Genomic DNA, 27,234 nt, shown 5'->3' with positions numbered 1-27,234 from the left:
ACCTTGTTGATTATAAGTTATTGCTAATCCGTACCTAGAACTGAAGGGGTACTTTCTTCACTTGGAGACAACTACGGCTCAATATAAATGAGACTTGAAACGTTTTATTCCTCTCCCCTTGAACTGAGCCATTTGAACAATAAGTGTCTGAGTATCGGAGGATGCATTTATTTGGAACGATTCGTTGATATAAAGCTTTATTAGTTACGTCTGCCTAGTGAAAGTCAGTGGAAGTTCTAAACTAGATTTCCTGATAGTAACTGATCTACTAAGCCATGAATGACAGAAAAGGATATTTACTGGTACAAATTTAGTAAATCATAAAATACATTTCAAGTCATTGCAGAAGTCCATAGGGAGATTTCAATTAACTACATTAAATGAGTTCCCAATAGCCCTCCGTTATGAGGTTAAGTATTCTTCTTGAACCCTACTTGTATGAGTGAATCACTGAATACTGCATCATCAACACAAATGAACAGAGATTTTCTTTAAGTGATGAACGAAGGACCTTCCTGCACACTACCACCTGCAGAGCTGGAGTTTGCTGCACAAATACTTTCTGGTAATAAAACGGCCAGTTTCCAGCTGATGAGGGAGAGTGAAGTCCTTCGTTTAGAAAAGGCACGTTTTCAGAATGTTAAACTGGAGAGCCCTGTTGCTCCGCTCGTTGAGACAGGCAGACTCGTCAGTGGAGTCAGTGCTCGTTTCCAAGAGCACATGAAACAACCTATGAACCTGTCAAGAATTATTGGCCAGGTACTCCTTAACTAAACTTAGAATCATTTTACAACTACCTGACACTCTCAACTCGTCAGAGGTACATACACCCTGGTGCTACCAAAGATGTAGGATTACTGCCGGCCTGCCAGCACAGGTGCTTTCATCAGATAACTAACTCAGCAGCCTAACTATGTATACTCTTCAGTATTTGGTAGGTCGTTCCCATGCCCTACACATACAGAGTAAGATTGCGAAGAAAGCACTGCCAACTGTATTGTGCGTTTTCTAAAAGACACATTGCACTAGCCCAGACAGGACACCGTTGGGCCGATTGGCTAAATAACTGGCTGTGATGCTTCAATGAAACATTCAAGACTGCCCCAACACTTATTTTGGAGGCGCTCCCTTCCTAAAACATGTTTCCTTAGACTACTAACGATAACTGTCTTTCTGAAGCTGAGTAGTGCATGACAATTATAATGCTGCAGCACCCACTTCCACTGTCACTCATGTAAACAGGGGCGTGGCTTCAGGGTTTTTTGGGGTGTTACACCCCCTAACAAATATATCTTGTTATGAATATTTGGGAACAGGGGCTTTTAGTCGGGTATGGTGAGGTGTCTGTCGGATTTCGCCAGGAATTTTACGCAGGCAAACAAAAACACACACAGTCTCTCTCCCTCAATCTCTTTGGGAATACTTAAAAAATGTTGGTTATTTCACAACATAATGCGCTTTCTCTCACTTCGTGCACCTACCAATCTGCATTCCTCGCCCTTTCCGCCGCGTCTAAGCCCCTCGTGCACCAGCTTGTCCTATAATGCATTTCAACATTATGTGCCAGCGAGATTGTTGGGACATCGGAAGCTCACAACCCAACCCCACAATCTTAAACCCAAGCTACGCCCCTGCATCTAGCGGGCACCTAGCAGGTATTAATATACCTTTCACACTCAAAATATGATTCAGCTCTGTTCAGAGCTGCTTAGGCTAGCTATGCATAGGCAGTCTGACGAAAGAAACTGAAAGGCCCTTGTGCCCCACTAGCACCTCTGAGCCTTAGCCACGGACTTTAAACAGTGTTTTACTCCTCGTTTTAGTCATTCTTTTTAAAAGTAAATCTCGTTGGCGGTGATCTATTCTATTTTCTTTTGCGTACTCATAAATCCTTAGAAAAGTAATGTTACAAGGAATGTGGTTTAGAATAATACATTTATTTTATCCTTTCCTCACTTTTTTGAAGTATTGCTTTTCTTGCCTTTTTCTTTCAAGTGTTGTACCTAATCCGCATTCAGCAATTTCATCCATCTGGCTATGAGCTACTGGCTAAATTACTTGGGCAAGTATGTTTACATTCAGCTCAGGACCCTACACTGAAAATGCCATTATGGTTCACTGATGGCATTTGTAAAGAGAGGGAACAGAAGGCCCTGCTGAATTAAGTTGAAAGTCTCAATCAGAAAAAGACGTTTCATTCTGAGTCCCACAAATCGAACATTTAGGTTAGACACTTGTTGCACTCGGACAGTACCGATCTTTCTGGCGCACAAGTCAGATTGCACCTACCTTGATGCACCTGCACTTGCTACGGGTATGCGATGTGTTAGCCTGAATGTATCCTAAGGTATCCTAAGGTGCACCGAGAACAAGGCATTGTCGTGCATGGATTCTGTGGATGGCACAGCGTTCACTGGTGTAGAGATGCAGCTTTGGATATCCATGTACCCGAGAAATGGATCATCCAACAGCAAACCTCCACCACTCTGCCTCTTCTGGCACAGGGTCTACAGAATGTCCCATCTCTCAGCCTGCTCTCGAACGCTTTAAGTGATATCTGTAAGTGACTATAATCCTGGCACCAGGTATCACACAGATAACAGATTATGTAGCAGTGCTGACAGCAGTCCAACATTTACATGCCCTAACAGTTCAGCCGAGATCGCTGGTCTTAACGGTGGAGGACTCAAGCTTAAAGAAGACCAACTTCAAGCTTAACTAGTTATTGTTGGACTTTTGCTTATGCAGGGTCATCCCCAGTCTTTTTCGCCTCCTGCCTCCTATTTTTTTTCTGACATGTTGCTGTTGGCTTTTCAACTCTGAGCACTTTACCACTGCTAACCAGTGCTAAAGTGCATATGCTCTCCTGTCTAAATTGTATGTAAGTGGTTTATCCATGATTGGCATATTTGATTTACTAGTAAGTCCCTAGTAAGGTGCACTAGAGGTGCCAGGGCCTGTAAATCAAATGCTACTAGTGGGCCTGCAGCACTGGTTGTGCCACCCACATAAGTAGCTCTGTAATCATGTCTCAGACCTGCCACTGCAGTGTCTGTATGTGTAATTTTACACTGTAAATTCGACTTGGCAAGTGTACCCACTTGCCAGGTCTAAACCTTCCCTTTCCTTACATGTAAGGCACCCCTAAGGTAGGCCCTAGGTAGCCCCAAGGGCAGGGTGCAGTGTATGGATAAGGTAGGACATATAGTAATGTGGTTTATATGTCCTAACAATGAAATACTGCCAATTTCGTTTTCACTGTTGCAAGGTCTGTCTCTCTCATAGGATAATATGGGGGCTACCTTTAAATATGATTAAAGTGTAGATTCCCCTAGAGAGTAGATGGACATGTGGAGTTTGGGATCCCTGAACTCACAATTTAAAAATACATCTTTTAGTAAAGTTGATTTTAAGATTGTGAGTTTGGAAATGCCACTTTTAGAAAGTGAGCATTTTCTTGCTTAAACCATTCTGTGACTCTGCCTTGTTTGTGGATTCCCTGTCTGGGTCAGTTTGACAGTTGGGTTGTTTTTCACCTCACACCAGACAGTGACACAAAGGGAGCTGGGGTGTAATCTGCATTTCCTGATTAGCCATCTCTGCTAGGAGGGAGGGGTGGAGTGGTCACTCTCATCTGAAAGGACTGTGCCTGCCTCTGACAATGCTGTCTCCAACCCCCTGGTGTGTGTCTGAGGCCTTGCCTGGGCAAGGCAGGATTTCACAAGAAGGTGTGAGTCCCCTTTGAAGGAAGGTGACTTCAAAGACTAAAATGGGTATAAGAAGGGCACCCAAACTTACAAACTTTAGAAACACTTCTGGAATCAAGGGGAACCCCTGCCTGGAGAAGAGCTGATAGCTGAGGAAAACGTGCTGCCCTGCCTGTGACTGTGCTTTGTGGAGCTTTCCTGCAGTGCTGCTTCTGCCAGAGTAAGAGGGCAAAGACTGGACTTTGTGTGCCTTCCATCTTGAAGAAGAAATCTCCAAGGGCTTGATGTAGAGCTTGCCTCCTGTTGTTGAAGTCTCAGGGATAGCAAAGACTTCTTCCTGCCAGCACCTGGAGTCTCTGGAGAGACCCCTACTCTGCTCTGTGGTGCCCTTCCAGTTCCTGGGACCCTGAAAGGAGAGGCTGGCAGCCTAAGGACAAAAATACACGCACCGAGCGCCGTGCGGAGAAAAGATCGACGCAAATCCGATCGCGGCTGAGAAAACGACGCGACGCCGGCTCCGCAGCTGAGAAACGACGCCGCAGGAAACGCGACCGGAGAATCGACGCCCGGAGCAGGAGAAACGACGCGCAGCATCGCTGACGAAGGCTGAGAGATCGCAACCTGCGCCGCGGGACTTTCGGACCGTCGCGTGGCTGGCTTTTTCGACGCGCATCACCGTGCCGAGTTGTTTTCGACGCATATAACCGTGCAGGGTTATTTTCGACGCACACCGTCCGTGCGGGGTTATTTTTGACGCAAACCAGGTACATTTACACGCTAGCAGCGCTAGTGTGTTGTTACAACTACCTAAAGACTCTTTTTATTTTAAACCTTTAAAAAATCATAACTTGACTTGTGTATGTGGGATTTTTGTCGTTTTGGTCTTGTTTTGTCTAGATAAATATTTCCTATTTTTCTAAACTGGTGTTGTGTCATTTTGTAGTGTTTTCATTAAGTTACTGTGTGTGTTGGTACAAATACTTTACGCCCAGCACTCTGAGGTTAAGCCTACTGCTCTGCCAAGCTACCAAGGGGGTAAGCAGGGGTTAGCTGAGGGTGATTCTCTTTTATCCTAACTAGAGGGAGGGTCCTTGCTTGAACAGGGGGTAACCTGACTGTCAACCAAAGACCCCATTTCTAACATTGGAGGCAGCGACGGGATTGGACTTGTATTTGTACTTGACATACAGTAATTAAGTGTACACTACTGTTTTGATCTCAGACCACTACGTGACCACATACTACTTGTTTGGTGATCTTTTTGATTTTTCTCTTAAGGACTCTTTTTATTCTACTTCCATGATTTTGCTGATCCCTTGACTGATTCTTTTTACTTCATTGGGAAATTATTTTTTTCTGCCTTTTGGAACTTTGCACTTGTGACCATCATGTCTCAATCTGGAGATGCAACAGCTGGAGCTGTGTTTGAAATGGAGAAACTGAAGGAGTACTCAGTTGCTCAATTGAAACAGTTCCTTAAAGATCTTGACTGTCCCACTGAGAGCTCCACCAGGGAGGGGGAGCTGCAACAGGCACAGAGGGCCTGGGTGACAATCAAGAAGGCTGGAAGGCACACAGAGGAGGAGAATATGGGGGGGGAAGTGCAGAGGATACACAGTGGTGTAGTGGAGGAACCTGTTACGCCTGGGGGGAGGGTCCCCAGGAGGGGTGGCAGGGTGTCACCCAAGGGTCTGACTCCTGAAGAGTTACAGGACAGACAGGCAGAGAGGGAGTACCAATGGGAGATGAAAAAGCTCAATTGGGAGTTGGAAGAAAGGAGGAGGAACTTAGAGATTAAAAAAATGATTTATGCTTACGAGCTTAAATTGAAAGAGCTGGAAGTCATGAGGGCTGAGTCCAGCTGGAATGGTGGCAGCAACAATTGTATATCCAGTGACGCTGCAGAAGTGCACATGCCCAGAGAGGTGGTGCCCTACTTGAAGGAGGGAGTTAACACACGCCAGGAGGTTCAGGGGTATGAGGTAGCTCCAGTGATGCACAGGGTCCCTGAGGTGGATTGGGGAACTGGCATGGGGAGTCATATTCCTACTAGTGGGAGGGACACTCTACTGACTCTAGGTGAGAGTGACAGGGAGAGGGGTTCCCCCCAGGTAGAAGTCCTGGTTATGGAGTGTGAAAACATCCCAGAAGAGTGTGGGTTGAGTGTCAGGGACAGTCAGGTACTGTCTCACCAGTCTCAGGAGGGTGATGTGGGGTGCTTTTTCAAGGCAGAGTCACTGGATGGTTGGGTGAAGGGTACTTTGGTTAATTCATGTGAGGGGCTGAGTGATGTAATTGCTGGAGAGCATATGTCTAGTCCTTATTTTCCAGAGCTATGCCAACACCAGGTGGAGTGTGAGTTCTCTGACCCCAGGGAGCTTACAATGGAGGCAGACTTCTGGGTGAGTACCAGAGAGTCTGAAGAGGCATTTGGGGGTGCTCCTGAGAGGAGTGGTCTAGGTAGTTCCCAACCAGGTGAGGTAGGGAAGGATTGTAGTGTCCCAGGTAGGTCCCAGTGTAGTGGGATGGGTGAGGGACCCCATGTCCAGTCTCAGAGGAGAGGGAATGGGGATGGGTTGAGGCCCAAGGTGCCCGAGATCCGGTCCCAGGTCCTGGAGGGTTCCCTGCGGGAACACCAGGAGGGGAGCCTAGCCTGTACCATAGGGCCATCTGTTGAGGGAGACCCCACAGTGTCAGGAGAACTTGGGGGGGCGGCTGTAGCCAGCGTCCCACCAGTTCTGGTGTCTGGCAGTACCACTCCTAGGGAGGGGGTGCAGAAGTCCAGACAGAGGGTTGAGAGGGGGTTGCGGACCCCAGTGGAGAACCTGGAGGGTCAGGGGTCAGCTCTGAGAGCAGAGCCCCCCATGAATGACCTTGGTGAGACCATTTCTGGGTTGGGGGGAATCCAGACTCTGTCAGATGGGCAGAGGTCAGGAGACCTGCGCCAGCCAGACTCTTGTGTGGCCCTTCGGGACAGTGTGTCCCTTGAGGGGGGTAAGTGTGCCCCCCAGGAAGTCCTGGTGTGCCAGGCAATGGTTCAACCGCAGGGTGGTGACTCTGGGTTGAATGATCAGGTTCAGGGGGTAAACTCTGACCTGATGGGGGGTAAATGTGCTCCCAAGGAAGTCCTGGTGTGCCAGGCAGTGGTTCAACCGCAGGGTGGTGACCCTGGGTTGGATGACCAGGTTCAGAGGGTAAACTCTGACCTGGTAGGGGGTAGGTATGCCCCCCAGGAAGTCCTGGTTTGCCAGGCAGTGATCCAGTCTGTGGGTACAGACCCTGGATTGGGAGGCCAGGTTAAGGGTGTCCCCCCTGACCTGGAGGAAGGGGCTACTGCTAACAGTGCCCCTACCATGCTGTCTTCTGGGGGGGCCACTCCTAGTTGGGTGGTTCAGGACCCCAGAGGAGAGGGCAGGGGGAGGGAAGCCTCACCCCTGGCCCTGGTCCAACCTGAAGGTACAGACCCCAGGTTGGAGGATCAGTTGCAGGTTAACATCCCTGCACTGGTGGAAGAATTGTGCAGGACTGCTTCTACAAGCACCCTGACAGTTTTTGACTCTGGGGGTGCCGCTTCTGCAGGGAGGTTACAGAGCCCCAGAGGGGAGGACCAGGGTCAGGTTGTCATCCCTGACCTGGTGGAAGAGAGAGTGGTCAAAGGGTGCCAGGCACCTGGGGCTACCACCCCCCACTCTCCACAGTCACAGTGGTTAGAGAGGCCTGAGGTCGGGCTCTCATCCCTGACAGTTGTCTGGGGCCACTGTGGCTTGCTGTCCTGGTGGACAGAGTTGCCCCTGGGGGGGGGAGGACGAGAGTCACACCCCGGGGGTGGAGTGGGCAACACCACTGTGTTGGCCCTGGTGGTACTATCTGCCCATTACAATACATCTGTGAGCAAAGTAAAGTTAGGTGTTGCACAGATGGTGTCTGTAGATGTGGAGAAGGGTTCCCCATGGGTTAGCTTAGTGGGCCCTGAGAGTATGGACAGAGGGATCCAACTGGAGTCAGGAAGGCGTAGAACTGGAACATGCCCCTGCTGTTGTGGGCCTGGGTCCCTGTTCTATCGCCCCAATCAGGGAAGTACATCAAGGTATTGATTGTTCTCCCCTGGCTTTAGGCTGGTAGGGGGTCGTGTTGGACTTTTGCTTATGCAGGGTCATCCCCAGTCTTTTTCGCCTCCTGCCTCCTATTTTTTTCTGACATGTTGCTGTTGGCTTTTCAACTCTGAGCACTTTACCACTGCTAACCAGTGCTAAAGTGCATATGCTCTCCTGTCTAAATTGTATGTAAGTGGTTTATCCATGATTGGCATATTTGATTTACTAGTAAGTCCCTAGTAAGGTGCACTAGAGGTGCCAGGGCCTGTAAATCAAATGCTACTAGTGGGCCTGCAGCACTGGTTGTGCCACCCACATAAGTAGCTCTGTAATCATGTCTCAGACCTGCCACTGCAGTGTCTGTATGTGTAATTTTACACTGTAAATTCGACTTGGCAAGTGTACCCACTTGCCAGGTCTAAACCTTCCCTTTCCTTACATGTAAGGCACCCCTAAGGTAGGCCCTAGGTAGCCCCAAGGGCAGGGTGCAGTGTATGGATAAGGTAGGACATATAGTAATGTGGTTTATATGTCCTAACAGTGAAATACTGCCAATTTCGTTTTCACTGTTGCAAGGTCTGTCTCTCTCATAGGATAATATGGGGGCTACCTTTAAATATGATTAAAGTGTAGATTCCCCTAGAGAGTAGATGGACATGTGGAGTTTGGGATCCCTGAACTCACAATTTAAAAATACATCTTTTAGTAAAGTTGATTTTAAGATTGTGAGTTTGGAAATGCCACTTTTAGAAAGTGAGCATTTTCTTGCTTAAACCATTCTGTGACTCTGCCTTGTTTGTGGATTCCCTGTCTGGGTCAGTTTGACAGTTGGGTTGTTTTTCACCTCACACCAGACAGTGACACAAAGGGAGCTGGGGTGTAATCTGCATTTCCTGATTAGCCATCTCTGCTAGGAGGGAGGGGTGGAGTGGTCACTCTCATCTGAAAGGACTGTGCCTGCCTCTGACAATGCTGTCTCCAACCCCCTGGTGTGTGTCTGAGGCCTTGCCTGGGCAAGGCAGGATTTCACAAGAAGGTGTGAGTCCCCTTTGAAGGAAGGTGACTTCAAAGACTAAAATGGGTATAAGAAGGGCACCCAAACTTACAAACTTTAGAAACACTTCTGGAATCAAGGGGAACCTCTGCCTGGAGAAGAGCTGATAGCTGAGGAAAACGTGCTGCCCTGCCTGTGACTGTGCTTTGTGGAGCTTTCCTGCAGTGCTGCTTCTGCCAGAGTAAGAGGGCAAAGACTGGACTTTGTGTGCCTTCCATCTTGAAGAAGAAATCTCCAAGGGCTTGATGTAGAGCTTGCCTCCTGTTGTTGAAGTCTCAGGGATAGCAAAGACTTCTTCCTGCCAGCACCTGGAGTCTCTGGAGAGACCCCTACTCTGCTCTGTGGTGCCCTTCCAGTTCCTGGGACCCTGAAAGGAGAGGCTGGCAGCCTAAGGACAAAAATACACGCACCGAGCGCCGTGCGGAGAAAAGATCGACGCAAATCCGATCGCGGCTGAGAAAACGACGCGACGCCGGCTCCGCAGCTGAGAAACGACGCCGCAGGAAACGCGACCGGAGAATCGACGCCCGGAGCAGGAGAAACGACGCGCAGCATCGCTGACGAAGGCTGAGAGATCGCAACCTGCGCCGCGGGACTTTCGGACCGTCGCGTGGCTGGCTTTTTCGACGCGCATCACCGTGCCGAGTTGTTTTCGACGCATATAACCGTGCAGGGTTATTTTCGACGCACACCGTCCGTGCGGGGTTATTTTTGACGCAAACCAGGTACATTTACACGCTAGCAGCGCTAGTGTGTTGTTACAACTACCTAAAGACTCTTTTTATTTTAAACCTTTAAAAAATCATAACTTGACTTGTGTATGTGGGATTTTTGTCGTTTTGGTCTTGTTTTGTCTAGATAAATATTTCCTATTTTTCTAAACTGGTGTTGTGTCATTTTGTAGTGTTTTCATTAAGTTACTGTGTGTGTTGGTACAAATACTTTACGCCCAGCACTCTGAGGTTAAGCCTACTGCTCTGCCAAGCTACCAAGGGGGTAAGCAGGGGTTAGCTGAGGGTGATTCTCTTTTATCCTAACTAGAGGGAGGGTCCTTGCTTGAACAGGGGGTAACCTGACTGTCAACCAAAGACCCCATTTCTAACAGTTATCTAAAGGCTATTCACATTTTTACTGTGATTGACAGCAATGCCCACTTAATGAGGGGAGTCTGAATGCATATTTACAGAGACTGATCCCTTCTGACGGGTAGAGTAAGCAGACAAACTCAGCTGTTCTTAGACTAAAAAGAGATTACATGCAGTTTAGAGGGTAAGCTAAAGGGGTAAAAGACTAAACATTAATAACAATAACAATATGATGATAATAATGTATTGTTGTAATATTACTTTTATTATTATTTTTATTATTACTTTTATTATTGTTTGTATTGTTCTTCATTTGCATTGAAAAGTAGTATTACTCATTCTAGAAGGGCAGTTGCACTCAGGGTGGAGTTAAATTGACATTGACTAGAAGGGTACTGCTCTTTCAATATGCTTTTACTTCTACTTATTAAAAGATCTGAAGTACTTTTACTAGAGTGATGCCAGCACTTCCTAGAATGGGTTCTCCACTTTGAATTGTATACTCTTGGCACTCGGAACAAGAGCTGCTCCACTTTGCATAGAGTGGCACTGGCTTCCTGGTAGAGTTGCAATAGTTTTAAAGTGAATTATCTAGATTAGCAGCAAGGAACTTCTAGGCTGGCTGCTGGGTTTTTTATGTTGTTTTAGGGCTCTCCCAAAAGTGTACTTTAAATGTGGTGTTAACAAAGAGACTGCTGTACTGAATAGTTGAGAGTGGCAATTCAAGTACCTGTTCATTCCCTTTCTTTTCTGTCTCAAGTATTGGAGTTGCTACACACGATTTGCGAGACTATTTTGAAATAAATGTGGTTGTGCTCCATTTTTATGCCTGGTGTGTCATTTGTACACACACAACAGCAACACTGTTCGAAGATTTCGAACACCATGGATCTTGTTGTACAGGTCCCTATTGGAGAATACCGAAGCAAGGATTGGTCTACCAAACGATCCAAGTTTTAAATTAATGACGTGGAGAGGTTGGAGTGATGGGAAAACAGAGGGGTCCCAGCTGGAGGAAGTAACTAAGCGCCTTAATTTTGGGATAATATGTAAAAGATTTTTGAGGGAAACATATGTGAGCTCTGGTATGGGCACACACAGGCGAGTGTTAGTCCGCCATGATATAAATGGTATTTATTTACAGACAGTAACATATCTCTATGAATTCAGTCAGCACGATTGAATAGGTTTTGCCTTAAGTTAGTGCGCACTATCAAGCTCTTTGCCAATGCCAGAGAGAAATTCAGATTTTGACAAAAATCTCTGGCAGGTCTAGTAAAAAAACAACTATGTGACCAGCAGAATGAGATCCAAGTACTGACAATGCAAAAGTCTTGCTTCGCAATGTTTGGAGCAGAATGAGGAGTTTATCATTTTGAACGGGAGGCCACAAGATTATCTTGTACACATGTTAATTAAACTGGGTTAGATGTATTATTGGGGAAATTATTAGAAGCTCTTCAAAACAGATGGTATGGTCAGGTTTCATTGGCGGGATCGAACCATACTCCAATACCTTGCACTTAAATATCAGCAATCAATAGATGTTTAGGAATACTGTGTTTCAACCATACTTGAGTGGAGAACACCTGACAGTTAATTGTGGGCCACTACAAAAAGAACAATCATGATAGTATGGAAGGGAAATTTTTTCTCAATAAAATACATATGATAAAATCAATTTTACCTTTTTGCCATGAAAAGTGAGTTTTCTCTCATCTTGGTGTCTCAATCGATTTTTATAAAAGTACTCTCTACAATCCATGAGGGCAAAGCTGCCCTTAGAAGAGTTTGTTACAGAAATATCTGACTGACCAAGAGGTGAAACAATATCTGTGGGTGTAGGAACTCTTGACTTTGAAATCCTGCAATCGAAGCTGGGGAGAGTTCTCTCACCCAATTACCTTCCTCTACAACAGATTGAAAATTCCTGGCAACCCCCGCCAGGTATTTTAGGGTTAATTTCTAGGTATCTTAGGTACATATCTGGTCATTCACAAACCTAAAGATGTAAATGCAATTCAGGAAGCTCTATTTGAGGATGTTTGATTTAGGTCGGACAGATGTGATACAGTGAGTTTTTTTCCCTTTACTTAGCGCAACAAGTGGACAAAGGGACCTAGGGGAGGAGCTTCCATAGCTGAATCAGTAGTGACAGAAGAGATGCAGGATTAAGCAACGAATACCTTGGTGGGGGATTGCTTGTAGGGTGAAGGCAAATTGACCAATGGTTGTGTTTCCAAAGTTATGATTGTATCCACTGCAGTAATAGCTCAGGCAATGGCAGCAATGCTAGGGGCATTCGGAGCAATGAGCCAGGGAACTGGAGAAATGACTGTGGAAAACATGAATGGAAAACAGAAGAGACTGAAGAAAGAGGGAGGGCTGGAGGCAAAAGAGAAAAAAACATGAGCACAGGAAAAATATAGAACTTCAATATTGCACTGTTGTGTAGCCATAGTATGGACAAGTGGTGGTGTTCGTATCGCCAGAGAACGAGAAGATAGTTCACTTGTATTACACATTGTAGGTTAATACGCCAGCATGTATTGTCTCAGACAGGAAGATGACAATACTATCAAAGATTCCTTGCCCTCAATCTCTGCATTAGGGAATTGCAAGACTGAGAAATGATGCTGAGTTCAGAAACACTTTTGAACACTTTTGGCTGATGACACCACATGGAAAGTGTGATCTAGAGATTACCTCAAGGGTCTACTTGACGGTTTCTGAGCTCTATGAGGACTCATGCAGTTGTAAGGCACAGCTTGTCTAAAGATAGCATGGTTGGTGTGCCTAAAGTGCAAGCTTTCACTCTGTAGATTGCTGAGTCAGTAAGTAGTTTTCAGAACACTACTATCTGTTTCTTTTTGTCCTTTAGACCAATGATGGTGCTAAATAAAACATTAATCACTGGGAGTGCAAGTGTTGATACTTGATGTCCGCATAATCTAAGGCAAATGGCTTTTAAATTGCAGCCTCAAAAGCACAAAATGGCGACAATTTAGTCACACAAATATTTAAAGCTCTGTACAGACACCTTAGGAACAAACACAGTTATACAGCAAAGTAATCCGGATTTATAAATCCTCAGACTTATTACAGGAACAGCAGACAATACACCTAAGCAGTGAACCTGATATTATTCACAAAATACCTGACTACCATTTGCTATATTGGCTCTCCAAGGCCAACGCTCAAGTAATGAGGCACCACTACAGTATAACAAAGCAGGAGACTCATAACCAGAACATAATATAGATAGTCATGAGAGGGAGCCTCAAATGTAGACAATTGAAGAACATTCATACTGAACATGATGCAAATATCTGTGGCGTAATAGACTAGATTGAACCAACATAAGGTATTTATGTGCTACCCTCATAATGATCACCTACTTCACTGATCCCCACCCACTACCAACCTCTAGACAACCTACATGAAACCAGCATGATGCAAACAAACAGACTCCGTTCACGGTACCCATAGTACAAATTAAATATGTCTTAGAGCAACTGGATTTTGCACTTGATAGCATTGTCTTCATTTGCTAGAAGGAGTGTTTTAGATGTAATGCAGGAGGCCTACGTCAATACAGCCTGAAGATTACCTACCTTTTTGCATATATTTTGAAAGCAGGGCGGGGGACCAACACTCGGAATAGAACGTGTTTGCTCTACTGTGTTTCCTTTACCAAGCTTGCTTTTGCTTTGACACGCTATAAAATTTATTTAGACTTCTCTCCCAATAAAGAAAGGTAAGGTGTCTTATCTTTAATTGTGTTTTTCATTGTGAATATACTGATCATACGGATAACCTTTAGGGTATTTCTTCTGGTCCAGTGAAATTATTTTCTCTAAAATATAGAAATATATCTAAAATATAGAAATTATTTCCCTTTTTTAATGGAAGCTAACATGTAGTGGTTGAACAGGGAAGTGAACTCTGACTCTTTAAGACTACCATCTCGGCAGCATATACAAAAAATTTGCACCAGCCTGTTTCTTTGGTTCTATTTGTAACATACCAATCATTGCTTCCCCATAGGGAGGTTTTAGTGGGTTGTTTATGAACAAACAACATGAAGGTACCATTGATGGAGAAGCAGTGCTTAATTTGTGAAAGAATGAGTGCTGGTACCCAAAGTTCTGTTGAGAAGCCTGTGTTCAGTGATATTAAATATCAGCAGGCCAAATACCAAGATTGCGTAGTCCTGAATCCAACCCAGGCCTCTTTATTCCACTATCAGACACTCCCTGCCCCTTTATCTCACTCTTTTCTGTTCCTGCTTTCTCCCTTTGTGGTGGTGTTCTGTCTTTCTCTTCCTCTGTCTTTCTACTTTCTGTGATTTTACTTCTCTTGCTCTTGGAAAATGTCTGAAGAGGAAAAATATGTGCGGGTCCCCAAAAATGAGTGCCAGTTCACCCCACCACCTACAGCCACCGTCTCAAATTGAGCACTGCAGAATAGTACCACTGTCATCAAGAACACTTTTCTTCTCTATCATGAAATTTTCATTGCCATTTATAACTTTTAGAATGGGATGACGGGGAAAACTCCATGATCAAAGCGAACAGATTTTTTTATGTGACAGACCTGGCTGTGCATATGAGCATCAGTGCTTATCTATAATTGTGTTTTTCATTGGACTCATAGTAAAAATTAAAGATGTCTCAGAGCTACTGTATTCTGCACTTGATAACATTATCCTCATTTGTTAGGAGGGGAGTCTTAATTATATTGCAGGAGACCTTCAGTAGCGCAATCTGAAGCCCACGTACCTTTTTTGCAAGTATTTTGGAAGTAGGACGGAGGACCAACACTCGGAATCGAACGTGTTCGCTCTATTTTGTTTCCAAACTTGTTTTTGCTTTGATACACTATAAAAGTCATTTATACTTCTCTTCCAATAAAGGAAGGAAAGGTGGCTTATCTATAATTGTATTTTTCATTATAAATGTTGATCATATGTATAGCCTTTAGAATATTCCTCGTGGTCCAGTGAAACCGTGGAACACTTGTTTTAAAATTATTTTTGCAATTATTTTTTCCTCTAAGATATAGAAAGTGATGCTCTATTTTCAATGGAAGTGAACATGTGGTGGTTCAACAGGGAAGTGAATTCTGACTCCTTAAGACTACCAGCTCTGCAGCATATACAATGATTTGGACCAGCCTGTTTCTTTGGTTTGTTTAGTAGAATTATCAAGCAAGAACGTCTTTCTTCTTTATCATGAAACCTTCATTGCCATTCATAATTTTTAGAATAGGTAGCATGCAGTAATCCCTTCTACCTAATCATACAGGTGTAGATAGATGACAATGCCTTGTTACCTCTGATGCTTGAGCCCCAACTTGGAATCTTAGATACTTCCTGTGCGATGCCTGAAATGGCATACGGAAGTTGGTCTACAGTGCAAAGCCATCTGCTTTTTGAGTTTGAGATTTTCAAAACACTTTTGTCTACCAAAGTCTTTTGAGCATACCAGAGAAACAACTCCAATGGCATTTTCAAAGTAATTTGATTAATATTTTAAGAAGTTGAGTAAAATGAAAAAGATTAAACCAAAGAGGAAAAACATACAAATGGAGAGAATAGGAAAATAATAGTGACTATGGGCACTTGTACATACTCAAAACGTCTGATTCAATGGAGATAGACTAAGCTCCATAGTATTTGGGTAATTTTATGTACTGGGGCAAAGAAAAGGGACCGATGACATCTTTACAAACAAAATAATTTCGTGCTAGCTCCTCACTCTTCATAGAGTTTCTAGCAATTGCCATTTCTACAACCAGTCTGAACACAATCTTTCTTCCTACTCATTCTGTTATGTGAATTCCTTCCAACATCTTGTTGTGATGTCGCCCAGGCCAAACCTGGTTTGGCATTATCCCTCAACCATAACATTACCTTTTTCTGGAAACTATCCTAAGGTTAATGACCTGCAAACATGGGAACATTTGTGGCTATAACATTACATTTACCTTACATCAGAATTCTCAAATTATGGTCTGCTTCTAGGGTTATCTCCTTTTCTCGATGTTTAAGCATTTGCAGGAGCCTGATTTGTCCCAGAAAGGAAGGGTAGGACCAATACATTTAGCGGTGTCTCTTTTCAAACTCTACTTTGGGATCTGTCAAGTTGGTCTAGTTGAATATTTTCTCTATCGTCTCACAACAAATATGCATATCAGAACTGGCTACCCATCTGTGGTTTGAATTTGGCTTTCTAACCGTTGGCTATGAAACTGAAAATGTAGTAAGGTGTACTATCGAATTTGTTTACTCTTTCTTTGCTTTAAGCTTCAGCTCTTTCTGAAGTCTAGCTTTTTTTTACTTCTGAGCAAATACAGTAGGCCAATGTAAGAGGCACCCTCACGATGAGTCTTACCCAGTGTGTGCTGTAGTTTGGTTTTTGTGCTATGTTAAATGTAATTGTTCAGCCTGAATCTCACCTGGGAAGGTATCTTGGTGCTGATGAGAAAGGGGGTTACTTGCCACCCAATCTGTGTCCTAACTGAAGAGCCAGGTGTTCAGCTTCTTCCTGAATTCTAGGACTGAGATGGCAGCCCAAATGTGAAGAGGGAGTACATTCCAGGATTTAGGAACCCGTTATGAAAAGGTGCAGCTGCTGGCTCTGACTTTTCTCATGTGGAGGACAGTGGTGAGCATGAGTTTTGCAGAGTGGAGGTGTCTGGTGGAGCTGTGGAAGCTTACACAGTTGTTCAGGTAAGTGGGGCCTAAACTATATGGAGTGCGTTATATGTGTGAGAGAGTGTTCTGAAGTGAGCACGTTTGTGTATGAGGAGCCGGTGGGGCTTTCTGAGGTGCGTAGAGATATGGGTGAATGCAGGAAGGTTGAGTATGAGCCCAGCTGCTGTATTCTGAATAATCTGCAGCAACGTGGTGAGTTGGGTGGAAATTCCAATATAGAGAGCATGTCCATAGTTTAGCTTACTGTTGATGAGTGCTTGGGTGATTGTTCATCAGGCATTGAGAGGATGCCACCTGAAGATTTTCCTGAGGATCTTGAGGGTGTGAAAGTAGGAGGTGGTGACTGAGTTGTGTGAGCTGGCCATTGATGGTTTCTTGTCGACCACAATTCCCAAGTTCTTGGATAGCCTGGAAGGGATTGGAGTAGGACCAACTACTGATGGCCACCACTCTAAGGACCATACAGTCAGGTCTTCCTACAAGGATGCTACCTCCATCTTGCCTGTGCTCAGTTTGAGGCAGTTGGACTTCATGCAGAGGGCCATGACGGCCTTGTATTCAATTAATTCTGTTTGGGTGTTGGCGGTGTCCTTGGAGAGAGACAGGATGAGTTGTGTCTCACTGGCATATATTTGATGATATTGGTTCCAAAGGTTCATACGATGTTAGCGAGTGGGGCCATTTAGATATTGAAGGTCATGGGGCTCAGTGATTTTTCCTGGGGGACTCCGCAGATCAGATGTGGTTTTGGATGTTTAAGGGGATAAGCTGACTTTCTGCAGACGTCCTGCGAGGAAGAAGCTGATCCACTGAAAGGCTGTTGCACAAATTCCTAATTAGGTGGACTTGTTGGATTGGCAGAGGCCTATGAGATGCTCGTCATCCAGGTGGTTGGCTTATCTCTTGTTGATCAGTTTCTCAAAGACTTTCACAGGCTATTGATGTAGAGAGATGGGTCAGTAGTTGGCAGGACAGGATGGGTCTGCAGTGGATTTCTTCAGTAATGGCAGTGGTGCGGTTCCAGGGGTCCAGGATGGTAGCTATGGGTAGGAAGTCAATCAGGGTGAGTGTGGTGCTGATGGACTTGAGTCCTCTTGCGAAGGTAAAGTGAGGGCAGGGGTACAATGGGATTCCAGAGCAGATGGATCGCATGACAGTGGTGGTGTCCGCGAAGGTGATTGTGGGCAAGAGGTCAGGATAGTTGCAGGAAAGCTGTTGTCATCTCCGAGGATGGCTGCTGAAGTAGAAGAGTTCAGTAAGGGTGTGATAATATTCTTCACCAGGAGGGCAATTTAATTTACTAAGAGTTTTTCTTGCAGGAATTTGATTCCTTTCCTTTGTTAATTGAAGTGGCGATGAGGTGGGCAGCACCTCTCAGACGGCTGTTGCATGGGCACCCTTTTTTACAGATTTGCCTCTTTTGTTACTGGCTGTTCTTTATTTATGGATTTTGGAATGGAAGAGAGTGCATACTACTGTTCTCTGTCCTCATCATCTTCTCTTATCTCTTACTTCCTAGCCTTGTTCTCCTTCTATGACTCAACCATTTTTTGAACAGGAGTACTTTGGTGCAACCAGTATACTCAGAGTATCTTTCCTCAATAATGTATGGACAAATATCAAGCCCAGAAGAGGTCTTAAAGCTCTGGGCAGTATTTGTTGCACTCATTAGAGTGCCTTGTATAATATTCTTCTTGTTGATAGACAAATAGAATAATTTTGACTGACTCCTGAATGTATAGAATGGATGCTGTCTTTTGATATTGAAGTAGGTTAAATTGAAGGCAATGTGCATGAATTGCAGCCACTCACACTGATGTTTCTGTTTGAAACTATATTGATCATCAGGGAATCTGTAGCAATGCCCCTCAAAGATAAAATACACTTGGAACATATCCTCTCCTATTGAGTGCTGAATGGTGAGGTGTTAGGAAGTCACTAGGAATTTTGGGATGGAGTTGGATATTTTCCCTGGAGCACAGCATTAGGAGACAATCATTATCATTTTCCTGGAGGGGGGGTAAACAATCTAGAAATCTCATGTAACTTTTTAATGTAGTACTGGGAGCAGGGAACCTCATACAACCCTATTTGCTTTGGGCATTTGATCTGAAGCAAGGTTTCAAGGATCTCCAATCACACCAATCTTAGGATGTCTGTTGGAAATGGCCCTTCCTGCATGTTCACCCCCAACCATTTTGCCTTACTTCTCTTACTCTTTTCTGGATTTTTACATGTTCGTGTTAGGACTCTGTGCACTTTAACACTGCTAACCAGTTCTAAAGTACATGTACTGTCACCCTAAAACATGGGTTGATTGGCACATACCAAATTGTCATGTTTAATTTACATGTAAGCCCCTTGTAGAGTGGCATACCATACACCAGGGCTTGTAGGCCTGTGCAATAAATGTTACCAGTGGGCTTACAGCACTTATTGTGCCACTCACCTAAATAGCACCTTAAAACTTGTCCCAGGTCTGCCATTGCAGCCTGAAGGCAGTGGCCCACCGCCATGTTGACTTGCCATTCAAAACCCCTTGCCAAGCCTTAAACTCCCCTTTTATTACAAAGGTCACCCCTTAGATAAGCCCTAGGTTGCCCATAGGACAGGGTGCTATGCAGTTAAAAGGTGGGGCATGTACTTTTTAGTTTTACATGTCCCAGTAGTGATAAACTCCCAAATTTGTTTTTCACTATTGTGAGGCCTACCCCTCCTATAGGATAACATTGGAGATTCCATATTATATTTAATACTCTGCAATTTCTAAACCAGAGGCGGTATCTATATCATGTTTGATATCTATAAATGTAATAATAAACCCTCTTTAATAGTAAAGTTGGATTTATCATTAAAAGTTTTAGAAAGTTGGCATTGTCCTGCCCCTATCCATCTGTGCCGACAGCCTGTCTTAGGTCACATGACTGGGTGTAAATGACAGTTAGGGCTTTTGAATTCCCTCCAGGCAGTCATACAATTGTGGGATTACCTGAGCCTGAATGGCTACTATACAGCAGGCTTAACAACACTGTATTGTCAGTGCAGCCAGCTAGAAGCTAGGGAAGGGAAGGCAGGAAACTCCTGGAAAGAACCCTTCTGGAGACTTCTGGAGACTTCTCCCAACTTCGAAGAGCAGGGCACCCGAGCATAAAAATAAGGCTTTCAGACCCACACTTCAGTTTACCACTGGATCTGTGGAAGGACTCTCAGAGGACTGCCTATTGATGTGACCTGCTGTACACTCTGCCAGACTGCTGTCTGGAGCCTGCCTTAAACCTTCAGAGGTCAGCCCTGCTGAGGAGCCCTGCATCTTCACCTGCACCAGGACTTCCAGAAGTGACTCCAAGGGCTAGTTGTTCTGGCGTCCTGTTCAGAGCCACAGGGACATAACAGACTCACACCATCTTGAACCCACATCTGGACCCAGCCTGAGTAAATCTTGATTCCCAGGAGGTCTCCATCCACACTTGGATCCTTGGTTGTCATGCTAACAGTGCCAAGGTGGCCATTTTCCAAATAAGAGGACTTGCTACTTTGAACCTTAAACATCACAAATTTGTAACTCTGGTTCTACTAATTGGATTAGGTTGGTTTTGGTATCAGATCATTTATTACAATTTGCTCTATGTATCTAAATTGGTTTGGGATTTTTCTTGTGTTGTGTTTTTACTTTAGTACTATTTGCGTGATGCATAAATACTTCCCATAGTTCCTCTAACTTTAGGCTGGCTGTTTTTTGTGCCATGCTACCCAGGGCTAAGCACAGGTTAAATTAGTGATTTTTTGTGGTTCACTTTGCAAGGGACCGTAGCTGTTTCTTGACCAGGTATCACAACCTAGTCAACCAACAACCCAGTTTCTCCCAATGTGTAACTCTGTTTTCATCCTTAAAATTTCTCTGTGCTCCTGTGCACCAAAATTTGTATTTTGAGAGAAGGGCAAATTAACTATGTTTTGCTGTGTTTCAGGTAAAAGTTCAGTCAACGTAGATGGGAAAACCTTATTAGAGCTGGGACATGCATGACATTTATGGTCTCTTAGTCAACTAGCTCCACTGAAGAGTTATCAATGATAACTGGAAGCTACTTGCCACTCTCCCAACATCACTACCATTTAGCATGTTGTCAAGGTGTGCCGGAAAGGGATTTGTCACGTGTTGTGTGTAGATCTTCTTTTTCATCTGGCCTACCATGCAATTTCCTTGTCTGGATTCCTAGCAGATGGTGTTCCAGGTAATAGTAGTAGCTTACCCTTAACTGCAGATGCAACTACTGAATATGGAGGAGGCATTCCTTCATGAAGGAAGGAGACCAAAGAGAGGTTTGTATGTTTTCTCATGACTTTGAGTGCTACTTGAAGCAGTTGTCAAAAAATGCTTGCATTTGCATCTTGAGTAAGCCTGGCAATAATGAAATGTTATTTTTGATGCTGTTGTGGGTGTTAATGTTTCAAATATTAATGTAGTCCTTCTAGTAATTTCTGTGAAGCAAGTGACATCTTCTGGAGGTGATGAACTTGTCAGTTTATTTTGGTTGGCATCTGGAGCTGGTAAGGACTGTGGCCTATTATATTATGAGCTAATTGTGGTGTCAAGACCTGCTGATTGCAGCAGGCTTCTTGTAAAATGCAAACTGGACTTAGCAGTGTATACACATATTGTAAGTTCATTGTGGGCATTGGTCTAAATTATATAGTGCGTTATATGTGTGAGTGAGTGGCCAATAAAAACTGCCAGGTGACTGTGGGATGCACATGGCACATTTATATGATAATCTTTGTTCTGGATTTTGAAATATGTTCTAATAAGGCAGGTGTGAGGGAGGATAAAGCATTAGAAGTGATGCTCAATGTGTCAAGTGCCATTGCCATATCAATCAGCTGCTCAATCTCAAAGAGAGTCTCAACATTGGATATTTCAATGACAATGATTGCAAGACTGACAAGAGTCATCCTGGCTACATGGGCCTGCTCAGAATTGCAGTTTCTGCTGTTGAATCCCATAGCACCACAGGGGATCTCAACAAATGGGAGACATAAGTTGTCACAAAAGGTTTAACACCAATCATCTAAGAGACAGCCCTGCTGATTATTTAAAGATGTCACAACAGAAAATCAAAGTAGGTTCAATTATTCACTAGGTTACTTGGCCGAAGACAGAGATCTATGTTTTTCCTCCTTCATATTTGGGGCTTCAGTGGTGAGTACAAACCTTCCTTCGCTAGCTTTCTCTCCATAATGTTGCCAGTTCTGCATATAGTGGTGTTGCTGAAGTGCCATTGCCATATCAATCAGCTGCTCAATCTTAAAGAGAGTCTCCACACTGGCTATTTCAGTGACAATGATAGCAACACTGACAAGGGTCATCTTGGCTGCATGGCCTGCTCAGAGTTGCAGTGTCTGTCCATTTTTCAATGACAGGAATAAATGCTAAAGGGGGGGTCCTCAGAGAAAATGTATTCTTTTTGGATAATGTCAAAAAAGTGCTGCTGAGACTGTAGCAAAACTGGGAGGACTGGGATTAATTTAAATTACGCCGGCATAATTTGTGTAATGTGTGATTTCGCATTACATTTGGTACGCAAAATTTCCAAAATGATGCCATTACACCACTTCACATAACTGCTTATCATTTGCAGTAGAAATTTACAATGAAATGTGAAATTTTAGGTAAAAAGAATACCTGCAAACACATGGGAACAACAGAACGCTACTGACTGTTGTTTGTGTCCTTTTGCACTTAGTTTGTGTGCAAAATGTGTGCTTGCATCAAAAATGTACAGGACCGCCCAATTCACGCTGACGTATATATTAAGAAATGCTAGTTTAGAATTTCATGTAATTGTGTATAATTTTGCTGAAATTTAGCACAATTGCGCAAAAGCAAAAATTTGGAACCTCATAGGAAAAACCAAGATGAGAATATAGTATCTTTCCCCCCCCAAAAAAAGGCAATTTTTTCCTCTATAGCTGAGGGGAAAATGGAAATAAATGACTGGGCTCGTTCAGAGCGCTGTGGTTGCCGGAGTCTTAGTGGTCTTAAAGCAATAGGATCTTATACCAGGGGCAAACTCTGAATACATAGTTACACTAAAAAAAGAAGAAACAATATTTTCAGTGACTTTTTAATTTTTGTGTAATTAAATATAAATCTAATTTACGAAAAGTGTTCTAGATTCCCACTAGAACAGTGGGCAGAGCTTATTGGTTATGAATTATGATTGATGAAGGTCGCACTATGGAAAATTAGTCTTGAAAACTATTAGTCAAACTATGGGCCTGATTTAGATCTGGTGGACGAGTTACTCTGTAACAATGGTGATGGATTTCCTGTCAGCCGAAATATAACTTTCATTATATCCTACGGAACTAAAATTTTGGTGGATGGGAAATCTGTCACCGCTGTGACTGAATAACTCACCCGCCAAGATTTAAATTAGCCCCAAGTGTCTAAGATAGGCTTCATATTTGCAAGCTATTATTTTCTTTTTTTCCTTTGAAAAAATAAACTGTATATTATGATAATTATTTTACTTAAATCTGGGCCTGAAATGAGTGATCCTTTTCCCTAGGTATGTTTAAGCGTAAGAAGTGTACATTCTTATAGTCGCTATATTTTATGTATTATCTATCAGGAAGTGTGATTTCTGCCTTTCAGGTCAAATGCACTTGTCAGGGGCAAAGGAAATGTGCCACCTGATTTTCTGATCATCTTATGATTTTTTAATTACCATTGTTTTTCATAATGTGAAGTGTGAAATAAAGGTTTCCCAGCGTCATTCTTACTTGTTATTACGAAAACGATGAGAACATTTTAGAACAGTTTAAGAGAATATAACAGAGCATGCCATTTCGTTTTCAGATAAGGATTAACATTCTGCTCCTCTCCAGCAAAATGCCATAACCACAAACAAAAAATACACATACAAAATATGACACAAACATGACTCTTGGTGATGTGAAACAATGCCCAAATTAAAGAAAATGGTGCCACAATGGCATTGGATGAAAGACAAGTAGAAGAACATGAAAAAAAGAAACACAAAAAATATTGGTTTTAAAGACCGGCACCAGTAATGTAAGCAAAAAAAAATACAAAAAACAAAAATTTTATGTCAAAAAACTTGACAGCATATCAAAACTGTCACAAAAATTACAGACAGACTCCTTCTATTCCTAGAGGAGTCAAGAAGATCCTTTCAGATACACTGGATGACTGACCGACTGACTGACTGACTGTGGACGAACATGGCTATGAGATGCTGCCTGAGCAGTTGCAGCGTCTGAATGGGCTTTGGCAGTCAATGGGATGACAGAAAAGAAAGAGAGAGGTAGTAATAGACAGAAAAATAGAGAAAAAGAGAAAGAAAGAAAGGAAGGAAAAGGGCAGAATTCTTCTTCTTATTCTTACCGTGTCTTTCGAGGACCTACGTCTCTTGAAGCTGGAGGCCAGGGTGGAGGTGATGGACCTAAAAGAGCCTTTCTTTTTAGGGTCAGGTTCTGCTCTACCACTTTTTCTATCCTAAAATGAATATGTATAAGCAATTAGATCTCTAGTGTGTCTGTTTAAGCTAAACCTAGCATTTGTTGAATCATGCCCTGTGTGATTTTTAGTGGGTAGGAAAGCAAAAGTATTCATTGGAATAGCATCATCCCCAAAATCATCCATTTTAAGGCATTTTGGTGTACTGAATTCTCAATTTGTAACCACAAAAGGGTCTACAAATCTGCTATGCCTTCCTTTGTCTATTTATAATTAGGAAAATGTGTAGGAGTCCAGACCAGCTAATTGATCTTAAGTTTCTAAAAATACATTTATCATCTACAAGATTTGTATTATTTAGCCAGATTTTCATAGTTTAAAACTAATAAATTTCAATATGTTTTGATTACATTATAAAATTGTTCAGTGTACTTTTGGAAAGTATTGTGTTTTTCTTTTTAAATTACAATCCAATTACATGTTTCAGATCTAGCTTAGTCAATTTCTTCTCTGCCTTAACTAGAAAGAATTGGAGCTGCCTCCAAAATCCTTAGTCAGTTCAGAGGTATAGTTAGTGTTTCACATGGAGTCTAGGGTGTTTTAGAGTGAATTACTAAAATATGAACGGGAAGCAGGCTAGTAAGGCCTAGAGGGCCTACCTATATTGTCATAATGAGGATTTAAGCTTTGTCTAGGCCTACCACTAGCAATGTTCAGTATGGCAGAGGACTCTTTGTCTAGATAGAGGACTGCATTAGAAGAGAGGTCATTGTATGGATATTCTGTAAAAAATGTATTCAAAAATTGTAATGGTGCATTTGTGCAAAGCGTTACCTTATTTTTCAAAGTAAAGTCAACAAAACAATATGAAGCTGAGTAAGCAAAGCTCTGACTTTATGACATCATAAAGGAAATGTTATGAAATCATAAAGAGGTAAAAGTAAAAGAAGAAAAATGCAGTTGCAGCTGTTATACCCAAATCCAGGTATAACACAAATTTATTCCACCGGTGTTTAAGCACGCAGATGGGATAAATTTTATCCATTTGATTTCTGGCACACATGCACGGACGGGAAATGAAGCAAGATGAATGGAATGGAATGCTTTGTGTTCCATGGCATCTTAGGGAAAAATGTCCATGGAAAAAATGTGATCCCAAAAACTAGATTTGTGTTTTAACAAATAAATCTTTCCACTTGCCTGCCTTCTAGCAATGTACCAGATTCTAGTTTTCTGACGTTTCCACCTGTGGAAAGGTCTCACATTGTAAAACTGCTTTGTGACAGGATACTCTGCTAATAGCCACAGGACAGCATGCATGCTTATGGACTTGACATGTCAGTATATTATTTATCCATTGACCTAGTGCAGTTATTTTCTAGAAGATTGGCAAGTGAAAAATGGTGGTGTACTTATTGTGCTCTGTGCCAACAGGCCTTGGTTCACAGGATTAGCGGGGGAGGTTTAGGAGATCGATGGCACATTTGGTACCACCCCTTGCAAGCAATGCAAGCTATACTATGGCACGATTGCTTCATAAAACACAATTGGTTTTAAAAGGCTTCACTCTTTAGCCTGTTGAGAGAAGGGGACCCATATTTTCCTACTTTTTGGCATTATTCCAAATTTGCGATGGGAAAGACACTGCCTAGAATTCACTGTGAAATCTTGGACTTGACAGGATTTCTCAGCACAGAAAGATGCTTGCAGAATACAAGTGACAGAAGGGTCGTAGCTATGAATGGAGCAGAAGGTGCTGTGGCACGAGGGGCCAGAGGCATGATGGACCCATTGAACCACATTAATGCTATATTTTACAATCAACCAGAGGTCAAATGGCCCTTTTCCTTACTTGCTCTTGGGCCCAAGATACCCTTGCTACACAACTAATTGAAAGAGCACACACCACGTATCTTTTGGAATCTCTTATGAAGATTGCAACTGCACTTTTGCTGTAAAGGTATCAGAGTTGATTTTTGCTTGTGTTGGCGTAATATTTTCATTTTCATTCTAGCTCTTCAATGTAACATTTTTAACAGTAAAGTAGCAACATGATGCATGTACTGACAGCAGATTAAACCACGGAGGTGATACGTGTTAATTGCACATTTATTGTGAATAGAGCACAAGATATTGTGATGACTCCATATCACCATGATAACATTTTGTTGCATGCGATGGACCACACCGAGCTCCGGTGAGAGTGCCATTGCCTGTACTTTTGACAGTTATCTGAGTGATACCCATCGCAGTATCTTGCAATGTATTGGTGATAAATGGGAAAATAACAAATGCCGCCACCGCAGACCTTCTGTGCAGTCAGATATTACGCCAATGAAATGAGTAACGTTACCAGCACTGACACTTTTTTGCTCAAACTGAAAAAACAAATATTAATATACATTAGAGTATCTGTAACAAGCATGTGTTAGAGTTTTCGGATGAAGACAACCATGAATGGAAACATTCATAAAATCTAAGATGTTTAACTGAGCCCCCCACAGTAAGGATGCTTTTCAATGCAAAATCATTATGCATGTTTCATCATTAACTATGGAAGAAAGTCAATGGGTGATTTAATTGTTCATGGACAAGCACTGAAATTAAATGATGAGAGGCTTCTGGGAATATTTACAAGCGAAGAGTTATTAAGGGCACCAACATCCCCGGGATAGGTCAACTAAGTTTGTCAGTGAAAACATTTTTTTACCACATCACTAAAATAAAAAGCACTTTTTAATTTTTGTGTAAAGGGTTTAGTCATACCTGCAGGTTTTTTCTCCAGACGTTTACGGCGGCGAAGGCCAGCTGCATTTGCTTTCTCCGGGCATCCTTGTGCCGTTTGTATGCTATTTCGATGAATATTAAGAATATCCCAGCAACAATACCTCCAGCCACCAGCATGAACACACCTAGATGAAGGGGAGACATTGAAACCGGTGTGGTCAGAACTGCTTAAGATAACTGTCAGGAATTTTAAAGAAGGTGTATTGGTGGAGGTGATGATAGGGACATCTTAGTACATTCTCCGTGGTAATGCTCAGATTCTCTGATACCGTGAACCTCTTGCAGGTAAGCTTGATCACTCAGCTTCAC

General features: G+C 43.0%; 1 protein-coding gene across 9 annotated transcripts in view; it reads right to left on the bottom strand.

Moving 5' to 3' along the window:
• GRIN1 (glutamate ionotropic receptor NMDA type subunit 1) overlaps positions 1 to 27,234 on the bottom strand; it is a 775,019-nt gene that overhangs the window by 59,837 nt on the left and 687,948 nt on the right. For 5 of the 9 annotated variants that reach the window (XM_069241308.1, XM_069241309.1, XM_069241313.1 and 2 more), the window contains one exon: positions 26,905 to 27,050. In XM_069241308.1, the coding sequence (XP_069097409.1) occupies positions 26,905 to 27,050 (146 nt within the window). Of the gene's footprint in view, positions 1 to 24,066; positions 24,178 to 25,334; positions 25,385 to 26,904; positions 27,051 to 27,234 lie in introns of those variants that run through there. The other 4 variants (XM_069241305.1, XM_069241306.1, XM_069241310.1 and 1 more) reach the window with 2 other exon arrangements.

Source organism: Pleurodeles waltl, chromosome 6 (genome assembly GCF_031143425.1).
Source record: "Pleurodeles waltl isolate 20211129_DDA chromosome 6, aPleWal1.hap1.20221129, whole genome shotgun sequence".
NCBI lineage: Eukaryota > Metazoa > Chordata > Amphibia > Caudata > Salamandridae > Pleurodeles > Pleurodeles waltl.
This window is presented reverse-complemented; position numbering and strand designations above follow the sequence as displayed.